Below are 11,555 nucleotides of genomic sequence, written 5' to 3'. Positions count from 1 at the left end.
GGTAGCCAGTGAAGTGCAAGTCAATGATCAATTCAAGTGCCCAACAATAGCTCGCAACTCGAAGACACGTAGCTATCTTGTGTCAAAGGATTGATCATTTTGAGAAAGAACACGAGATTCCTAAAGGATAAGAACATTGTTCCTGGAGGTTCTAACAATTGGAGGTTCTGATCAGGCAGTAGCAAAAGCGAGGACGCCTTTTGATAAAAGGACTATCTGGAACAGCATAGTACTTACCTCAGAACTGCACCAGAGACGTATGCTTGAGCAATTTGGCCACGAAGTGTATATAATCGATTGAAGTGATATTGTGCGCTCGTAAATTAAAGCTCTTAGCGAGAGCACCCATTGATCTGGTCGCACCTTAGGTCATACGTGTATTGCATGCATCCAGGCACTCTGAAAAGAGCCTAGAAAGGTCCCAAGAGAAATATCTTGAACTATTTTCGAGACGACATCGTACAATTCTGATGAGTCTTAAATTTCTCAGATCTTCTCGAATTTTTATTTCAGCGACTGAGATGCTACACTGAGATGCTATACTGTGCACAGTTGAGATGATGAAAAGCTACCGGAACGTGGATAAGTGAGAGAGTGAAAGTGCTGATAAATGGATAAAATAAGTGGGAAAAAATTCATTTCCTTTTCTGAAAATATTTTTACATTTTATTGGAGATATAAAATAAATAATTGCAACAATATTTTTAATTATAATTTAATAAATGAGTATTTTATTTCCGAAGAAATTTAATTTTCAAGGTATAGTTGAAGTATAGTTAGATAAAAATAATTCATTCGTTAAAATTTTATAAATTGCAATGTTTAGGATTGTTTCTTCTTCGTGTCTACGAGTGTTAGCTTTGTCCGACGGAATATTAGTTTAAATAATTGAAGAATAGTGAAAATTAATAAACGAAGTGAAATTATTATAATAAATATCACGTCCAGCAATAAATATTGATACCACGTTAGATCTGTCGCTGCTGTCTTCAAAGAATTTGCTCCATGACGTATCAAATACTCTACCCAATAAACTCCTTCCTCTAAGGGTGGTACTAGTCGATCTCTGAACTCCGCGGAAACTTTTCGTGCCATGTCTATGTAGCTGCGAATTATACGATACATATAATTATTTTTCACTCCATATTTGAGATAATATAACTTTTTAAAAGAATTTTTTAAACGTTTAAATGCTACTTTAAAATTAATATTTTTTATAATTTCTTTTACAATTTCGTTATATCTTAAAATTTCATCTAAAAATTGTTATTCTCAAATTTTCTTATGATATTTATAGATTAGTAGATTAGATAAATTTTGATGTATTAAATATGAAATTAAATTCAATTTTGTCAAAATTATAGAGATATTAAATATAGATGTTACGTATTTAAATAGTGTAAAAGTATATTTAATAATTATTCGATAATTATTTCGCGAAAATTTGGAGAATTTATTGTATTTCATAGTTGAATCTGATTTTAAAGGTACGTTTTATGATATCGTTTGCAGTATACAAATTTTCTGCCTCAGCTGCTAACGTAGGCTCTCATTTTATTCTGCAGCTCTTCGTAAAACTTGGTGTTTAGCTATGAGCTGCAGATTTTCCTATCTCGATTTTCTGCGTACAGTATTTTAGCCCGGTTTACAATATACGTATGTAAATTTCACCTGTTAACCACGCGCTACTTAAAAACTGTGTATTATTTAATACGTTTCCATTAAAGTCAATTGAATTTAATATTTACATTTTAATAGCTTAAAATCCGTTCCTTTTAATCTCACGGATTTTCAAATAAATTTTCAAAAATTTGTTCACTTTGAAAGCAAGTAGATCAGAATCTTGTTTCGAAATCCTTTCCACCATTTATTTCATATTAATAATATTTTATTTCTTAATAATAATGAAATCAGCTAACTTAATAATAATGAATGCAACTAATCAATAAGAAATAAATTACATTGTTCATCATATACAATGCAGATAAATAAAATTATTTTTAGGAAAGTAGCAAAAGATTGTTTCCAGCTTTGTTGTAATTCATTTTATAAAATTTATAATATATCTGAAGCACGAAATATTTATATTTCGAAGCAAAACGTATGTGACTTAGGCCACTATAGTACCAACTGTTAATTCGATTAATATTTCGAAAATTTAATAATTTTCGATGATAAAATTTTTAATTTGGAGCCTTCATGACCCCTCTTCCCTCGCAAAATTTTATATCGATCATCTACTATTAAAGAAGAATATCCCTAAATTATGCTACATATTTTATCACAATTTTTAATCTTACAAAAGGACTCGTTGAACATTCTAGTCAAGTCGAATGAAAATTTCTTTAAACCCCTTTTAACAGTCTGTATAAGTTCTCCATATAGTAAATTCACTTTCCTTGCATCGTACTCTTCATTAGAAACATTCAGACACGTCCACCCAAAACCGTGGGTGGTCTTCTTGGATCCTTGGTTCACGCGACTCTCTCAAGTACTCGGTCCAAACACTCTTCTTTCACATCTCTAACACTTTAACCTGAGTATCCTTCTTTCACACTTCTATCCTTCGACCAAACATTCGTCTTATTCACTCAGCATAAATACCAAGTCGACAAAGTCTTCCTGAGAAGTACAACAAATTAAATTTACATAATTATTTTTATCTACTTGGCATCTTTAATATATATCAGACAGTTTGATCCCAAATTTTTTGGACACCCTGTATACACTCAGAAACATAATTTATACAGTCAACGACACAGTAACGAGAAAACACTCGATACGATTACCCATAAGGCCCCTGCGTAGCAATTCAAAGGCAGCTCACTCTAGCCTATTTGAGTGTTGATGAACAACTTTTAGTGAATAAATATATACTATCACTTCGACTGTATACTAAAAGATAGTACAAAAAAGAAAATAAGAAAAAGAGCAAGATAAAAAAATAAAATACCACATTTTGTCTAAATTAACACTTTGCAGTACAGTGACAAGTCTAGTTCGTCACCTATTCTTCATGTGGAATCTCACGATTATAAGCTACACTTATCCCGTCACCATAAGTGTATTTAACATGTTTAAACATGCATAAAGTTCGAAGAATTTGTAAAATTTTGATCCATTCTTATCACAAATGGAATAAACGTTGTTATCGCGGTCGACGAGTGCCGCCCGTGCTAACTGATTTCGAGCCGGGTGATGTGTCGCGAACCGACACGACTGGAACGCTAAGTCAGCGAAAGTTGGTGATTTTGTCCTGTGATTGAACCCCCGTGCCCCCCTCAAGTACTTATACCTCGTCGAGGTGAGGGGGCTCGATTGCGCAATCGTCAAATAAGCCGTTCCTACGTGTTCCTTAGTGCGCGTTTCTATACGCTTCCTAATTATATCGTGCTCGTGAGTTTGTGTTGCTTTGCTCTGAGCTATTGGCAGAGCTGAAATCAGTTAGCACGGACGGCACTCGTCGACCGCGATAACAAACGTATTGTAGTCAGTTAAAAAGTTAAATACCTCTTCGATGTACAATTTTTCGTAATTAAATCGCAGTGCATGGGGTTAACCTGATATATTCCACAACAAAACTTAGGTTAGGAACAGTATTTATATAAGAGAAACGGGTTAAATGAAATTTTTCAGAAACCTGGATCTACGTATAGTAGTAAACATTCCTCAAATATAGATGAATAACTGCACAATACACGCATGTACATTCAAAAACAATTTACAGGACGAACTACTCGATACGACTAACCACAAGGCGCATGCGCAGCAGCTCGAGTTCAGCGCCTCTCGCGCCCCAGCCAGGAACTAGCAACGCATACTTCCACTCTCAAACATTCCAGATGCAAGTATACGTTGTACGTAATCCGATATAGTAAGACGAGTACCTATCAAGACAACGATTCGAGCACCGAGCAAGTCTTCAACTTTCGCCAATCGATGTCGCGGACTCGCGTTGCGATTTTAATGGCGGCCAGTGTTCATGAAAATAGTTAACGAGGGCGTCGATAGAATTTCGATGATCGAAATTCGCGATGCTCGCTAGTGAAGACGTTCGCACTCGGGCGTAATTGTAATCGTTAACAATGACTTGCAGCGGGACAAACGATTAATGGGCAGCGGAGGGGGCAGAGGGGGGCGCTGTAATTAACGTGCGATCGATTCGAAAATCGACAATGAAATTCAGCGCGCGTTGGTCCGTTTATCGTGAGGCGATTGTCATCCGCCAAATGCATACTGTCGATACGATTGTAATGCAGAAGCGTTTCGGTGTTACCTTTATCTGAATGGGCGAGAACGTTTAACCGATGTTTATAATTTCCGGTTGATGAGGGTTGCACACTGAATACGTTACGCTGTGCTATCTGCATTTCTTCGCGGTTTTTCCATTTCTGCGAGAGAATGGGAATATTCGAGATTGACATTTTATTTGAAGAAAGAAGAGTGAAGTTTCTGAACATTGTATTTGTTGTGAGAGATATTGGAAACGTGGAGATTATATTCAATTTATGGAATTCATATTACGCGATCTTTTTCTCTGGATTTAGGTTATTATTTAATTACAGGAACCGAATTTTTAAATTAATATATAAATAGGATTCAACCGTGAAGTTATTATTATATATATGTAGATATTATATTTATTTTATTTTAACGAGATTCATATGGAACGCTAATATTTTATATTTCTAGTATAGTATTTTTCGCGTAATTTATTGCATGCTATTATTTATCTCCAGATAGTATATAATTCAAAAATCACTGATTATTTTGTTACACTAGGATGCAATGTAATGCAATTAGTAATTATAATAATTCGATTTTTCTTATTTTGTAATAAACAAAATATGAAAATAATATTTACCAAAAGCAATAAAATAAGAAATAATTGAAACGAAAAAGTAAAAATCTGTAATGGAGATATAATAAAGCTGTAATAAAATACCTGTAATAAAATATCTTTGCAAAGTCTCTTAGAATATCCAAATGTAGTTTTTCAATACTTAATTAAATTTTGTGAAATATTAATAAATTTTTGAATATTGAATTTAATATAGAAATCTTAATGAATAACTAACCTAAAAATATTTAAATATAATTATGTAATTCGAATAAATACATTATCTTGAAATATTCGAACCTGTTTTGAAATTCCAATAATTATACAATCTCGAAATATTCAAACCTAATTTTGAAATTCTAATAACTACGCAATCTCGAAATATTCTAATCTGATTTTAAAATTCTAACAAAATAAATAATCTCTACCTTTGCCTGCTGAAATCTTAATAAAATAATCCGAATCTCTACCAAAGAAGTCCGAAATAATCCAATAATCGGAAAATCTTAGACAAGCCCACGAGCATCGTAAAGTTTCCATTTCAAGGGAAATCTGACGTAAAATAAAATGGCTGGAAGAGCTAAAATTTAATGCAGTCATCACGAAGATTATCGCTCCGGCACTATTGCTCGGCAAATATAGACAGCTGATGAGAAAGAGCTAGCGTGAAAATCTCTCCCCCAGTATTTCCCTTCCACGATCCTTCATTTCGCTAAAGCTATACGGACTACGAAATTTCCATTTGCACGAAGAGCGAAGATTCTAATTACCTCTTGTTCACGAGCAGTTCGTTCAAAGCGTTCGATACTGGCTCGTATGAAAGTTGACGGTAATCCAGCTTCACAGCCAGCCCCTTTTTCACGAAGTAGGCCATGTTCAAGTGCTGATCCCCAAACAGGGGTATGCCGAGAATCGGTACCCCGCAATAAACTGCCTCTTGAGACCCTAGCATTCCACCGTGTGTGATAAATAGCCGCACATTCGGGTGACCTGGTAAATTTCAAAAAAATATAGTTAAACATTTTGCTTCATTGCTACTATTTTTATTTTTTATTTTTTATTTTTCTCTTTTTTGGCTGGAGTTTGTGAGAATTATGTATGTTGAAATGACTGATAAATAGATATGTTCCACGTTTGAAGATTTATGTACATATGTATCTAATTGTAAGTATGTTATACGAGTTTTTTATATTGAACTTAGCATTTATCTGAATGGTGTCAGTTTGATTAGTTATCTTCGCAATTTTTGTTTTAATTTATGTTTAATAAATTTTGCCATGTCTCCCTATTTTGTTTTCTCAAAGGTTCCTTTTTCGTATTTTTACTCACCGGTTATATAACCGGTGGTTGTAGGTTTAGTGTTAAATTTACGTGTATATACCTGCCAGCAAACAACGAAGCACCATCTGTTGGCAAAATTCGATACTACTTATTGGCTAATTAAATACTTATAAAATTATTCGCTTTAGAAAGTTACAATCGATACATTCATTGATTATATTTAGTGGAGTAGACATCAATGGAAAATGCAAAAATTTGATGATACTTAGTGGTCAGTCGAAAATTTATAAAATTACTCATATTACAAAATCGTAACCGATATTTAAAAAATGTAATAATTAAGAAAATTAACAAATCCTAGTAAAAGAGAAAATTATTACGTATATACAATAAATACAATGGAATAATGGTTATGCGAATTTTAATTGTACAAATGATCTATTATCTAAATACAAAGTGAGTCACATATGTTTATTTAATTGAATTTAAATATTTAATTATATTTATATATATACTATATCTATATTTATAATTATATTTAAACTGGAAAACTGAAATTAGAAAAATTGGTATATAATATACCTAGATTCGAAGACAATACATCAATTATGCGAACTTTAATTATACAAAAGATCAATTATCCAAATACAAAGTGAGTCACATATGTTTATTTAATTGAATTTAAATATTTAATTATATTTATATATATTACATCTATATTTATAATTATATTTAAACTGAAAAACTGAAATTAGAAAATTTGGTATATAATGTACCTAGATTCGAAGACTATTGTGACATGAATCCTGAATAGATACAGACAAAAATAGTTAACAATATAAAATCATGAATAATTTTAAATTTCTAATTGATTTACAACATAATTAGCAATTTCTTTCTCTCAAACCGATTATCTGAACAGACTAGTCTGCTTTATTAATTCGAATAAGATTATTCTTCCAGTTAATCACCTATGAGAAATCTACAAAAATACACAAAATTGCAATTAACCAAATAAAAACTATTTTTTTCATTCCCTTTTCGCTTTTAATTATAACATATTTAACATCAACCCTGTTGATGATTTTCACCCTTTTCGTATCAGGTATTTGTGGTTTCTCTTTCCATTTAAGGGTTCGTATTATTACACGAACGTTTCTCGTTTTACATATTTTTCATCAGCATTCGAGCCTGTAATACAAAGCGTATGAAAACCGTATAACGTTTCAAAGAAATTTCACGTAAATACTCGACGAGTAAAGATCAATCGTGAACCCGGGCCAACAATTACCAAGAAATCGAACGGTGAACAAATTTGTCAACAACGCCTCGACTCCCGTTTGTGCATCTAAATCAATTACTTGAACAGCGATCGTTTGCATACAAAGCGATCTGATTGCTAACGGCATACGAAATGGAACATGCAGGTAACGCGTGTGCAAATTTGGATCCGTCCCAAGATTTAACCTAGACCTAGCCTAAATTTAACCCTGCCCTAATTCACACATTATTCCCGTAGTCCTATAACTTGCCCCGTATTTACGGCGTACTAAACCCCTGAATTGTGCGGAATTCTATAACGTTGCGTACGTGACGCGTATGTCAAGCGACATATGCGATATTAAAATACACCTCTACCTCGACAAACTTGGCTGATGGCTCGTAAACCGGATTTTATTCGCGACAGATAGATAGCTGGGTGAATTACAGCGAAAAGGGATCATTGATCGTTGGTAATTCGCTCGTTTTAAATTCTACGATTTTATTAGAACAAGGTAAGCTTAATATTGTAGGATACTAAAAATGGGTTCCATTTTCTCTTCGGTTCTCGGAGATAATGGTGAATATTATGAATAGATCAACTATCGCTGTATAGATCTAGGTTACAGTACTGTATATAGCCATCTATACAATACTATAATCATTGATACAATCTATTCACAGAATTCTAGAACCTATAGAAATTTTTAAATTGTATGGGTAGATTAACTATCGCTATACAGATTTAAATTACAGTACTGTATATAGCCATCTATACAGTACTATAACCGTTAACATAATCTATTCATAGAATTATAAAACCTATAGAAATTTTAGAATTGTAGAATTTTAGATTAACTATCGCTATACAGATCTAAATTACAGTACTGTATATAGCCATCTATACAGTACTATAACCGTTAACATAATCTATTCATAGAATTATAAAACCTATAGAAATTTTAGAATTGTAGAATTTTAGATTAACTATCGCTATACAGATCTAAATTACAGTACTTTATATAGCCATCTATACAGTACTATAATTGTTGATACAATCTATTCATAGAATTCTAAAACCTATAGAAATTTTAGAATTGTATGGATAGATCAACTATCGCTATACAGATCTAGATTACATTACTGTATATAGTCATCTATACAGTACTATAACGTTTGATACAATCTATTCATAGAATTCTAAAACCTATAGAAATTTTAGAATTGTATGGATAGATCAACTATCGCTATACAGATCTAGATTACATTACTGTATATAGTCATCTATACAGTACTATAACGTTTGATACAATCTATTCATAGAATTCTAAAACCTATAGAAATTTTAGAATTGTATGGATAGATCAACTATCGCTATACAGATCTAAATTACAGTACTGTATATAGTCATCTATACAGTACTATAACGTTTGATACAATCTATTCATAGAATTCTAGAACCTATAGAAATTTTAGAATTGTATGGATAGATCAACTATCGCTATACAGATCTAAATTACAGTACTGTATATAGCCATCTATACAGTACTATAACCGTTAACATAATCTATTCATAGAATTATAAAACCTATAGAAATTTTAGAATTGTAGAATTTTAGATTAACTATCGCTATACAGATCTAAATTACAGTACTATAATTGTTGATACAATCTATTCATAGAATTCTAAAACCTATAGAAATTTTAGAATTGTATGGATAGATCAGCTATCTGTGCAATACTGTTACGAGATCATATCCACCCGGTATTCGGCCAAGAAGAGCGGATCGTAACTTCAGTGCAGAACAATCCAGCACCTTCCAGAATGTTCGGTTTAAATAACAATCTGCTATTGACTATAAAAGGAACGTCTTGCATCGAAGTTTAGAGAGTGTTGTCAACCTTTTCAGTAAAGAAAATCTATTCTGACGTTTTAGAATTCTTCGGCAATCCAGCGATCGAACTTGAAGAATAAGAATTACACTCACGATTTGTAACAATACTCTAACAGAATTCTGACACCTATAGAAATTTTAGAATTGTATGGATAGATCAACTATCGCTATACAGATCTAGATTACAGTACTGTGTATAGCCATCTATACAGTACTCTATCGTTTGATACAATATATTCATAGAATTCTAAAATCTATAGAAATTTTACTGTGGATAGAAATGGACACCAATATCTTCTACGTTTTTTAACAGTTAACACGTTAGTATATTTAGATTTTCCATCAGGATGTCCCGTAATCGTTTTGATTTACTATTAGCAAAGTTGCATTTTATAAATAATATAGAACAGAGTAGCAGACTTGGAAAAGTTTTACATATTGACAGATAATTGCGAGAAATGTAAAAAAGACTGCAACCTATTGTTCCAATTGTTTAAAATCACTTCAAATGTGTGTAGACCGTTTCAACGAATACCATACGACATAGTATAATGTAATATTTTATCCTAAATATAAATTAATAAGAAGTATGGTAAGATCGGATTAATAAGTCGAAAGGAACTTTTAATTCTGATTATATTTTATATTTGTTGGTTGTATAAAATATACGGACGCTCGAAGCCTTCTAAGATGCGTGATGCACTGGTGGACTGTCAAAAATTATTTCGTCAAACCCTTCAGCTAGGTTTTTATGGGCCCTATGACGACCCATTGCGTCACTCAACCCTGCTTCAAGAATTGATAAGCTGGATGGTACCTCGGAGCAAAGATAGATCTCGATGCAGGGTGACGCCATCCAAATAAAAATTCCTCTCACACAAGTATAGTATAATGTGTATATTTTCAATATTTTAATTTTGTTAAGCCTTGGAATGCCGTGCCGGTATTTTGTTCAGCCCTTGATTAGAATAGACCCAGAAGACCGTTAGGGTCTTCTGGCAGCCAGATTCTAATTGCTGTTTTAGTTCAAGTTCCGTGTCCTTTCTATCTTCATTTTCAATGCATTTTCAAACAATTCTTTATTTCCCTCGGGTCACCGGACACGAGGCTTTCTTTAGCCATTAATGTTAGAAAGCAGGCAACAGCACTTAGGATTTGGCTGACAATAGGCCTGCAAAGAAAGGGACCAGGCCATGTGCGATGTCGCGACTTTCGAAGCCATAAAGTAACGGGTCCTTCGCGAAGGATCACGAATGTGCGGGTGGTCCACCAGCAACCCCCTTTGAGGGAGAGGCTTCCTTCACCGGCAGACCTGGTCGCGGAAGACGGTCCTCCCTTCTTTGGGGGCATGTGATTCGCGGACCGAGGGCCCACCCTCGGTCCTGTCAACCACCAATGGGAAAACCGATTTCCCTTTGGAAACCATGGGCTCCGAAAGATCGTGCATCGCACAAGTTAGTTTAGTCAGTACCAGACAGTCAGCAAATAACATTCAAAGAGATCAGAGGAGTTAACCGGAACAATTACAAAATATACAGTCCACTAAAAATACAAGTTCCTCAAGAGATTTGGGTCGTCATTAACCGTCGCCAATTGCGGTCGACCTATTGACGATATACAATATTGTTTATCCTATATTTATATTTCAGTGCTTATTCCATTAAATTCTTCTTAACACATTGAGCGCCGGACCCGTGAAAACGCTGGTTTCTAAGTCTGTCGCTTGAGCGCCGGCCCCGCGATAATGCGGGTTCCTAAGTTTGTCACTAGATTCTCGCCCTCACGATGATGAGGATTCTTTTTTGCTTATATGGATGTCTTACACGTCAATTTGCATTCGCTTCTGAAGTTTACGATAATCTGCATTTGTTATACTCCGAAAATAAAACGTATACGATGGTTCAGAAACAATCAAAGCAAGAATCACTCTCAAGCAGTGTATTCCTTAGTTAGTACCTCTTTCGTAGGTTTGCGCTTTTCGTTGAACAATATAATAAGTCTTATTATTCTGTAACTTTTTACCCATATAACACGAGTGAAGCTTTTAACGAGTATATTGCTGACCCTCTATCAAATTATTCGGTACATTCAGAAGATTCTGACATACAAGTCGAGGACAGTGATAGTGATTTGGGTCCAAGGAGAATATCAAAAGCTGTTCCATTACGATATTCGAGTGATTCCGATGATTCTAGTAATAACGAAATGTCCACAGAATGACGAATATGCGATCAAAATATAGTATTTTAAGAAAATGTATAAGTTTTAAATATTTTCTT

General features: G+C 33.6%; 1 protein-coding gene across 1 annotated transcript in view; it reads right to left on the bottom strand.

Moving 5' to 3' along the window:
- Nucleotides 1-822: 822 nt before the first annotated feature.
- The window catches only part of LOC108551687 (UDP-glucuronosyltransferase 2C1), a 27,806-nt gene continuing 17,073 nt past the window's right edge, over nucleotides 823-11,555 (bottom strand). Inside the window, exons 3-4 of the mRNA XM_017905936.1 lie at nucleotides 5,611-5,830; nucleotides 823-1,105 (exon numbers count right to left, since the gene is read on the bottom strand). Coding sequence (XP_017761425.1) covers nucleotides 823-1,105; nucleotides 5,611-5,830 — 503 coding nt within the window. The remainder of the gene's footprint in view (nucleotides 1,106-5,610; nucleotides 5,831-11,555) is intronic.

This window comes from Eufriesea mexicana, unplaced genomic scaffold (genome assembly GCF_001483705.2).
Source record: "Eufriesea mexicana isolate 0111107269 unplaced genomic scaffold, ASM148370v2 scaffold4911, whole genome shotgun sequence".
Lineage (NCBI taxonomy): Eukaryota > Metazoa > Arthropoda > Insecta > Hymenoptera > Apidae > Eufriesea > Eufriesea mexicana.
The sequence above is the reverse complement of the archived record's forward strand: the minus strand, read 5'-3'. Positions and strand labels throughout refer to the sequence as shown.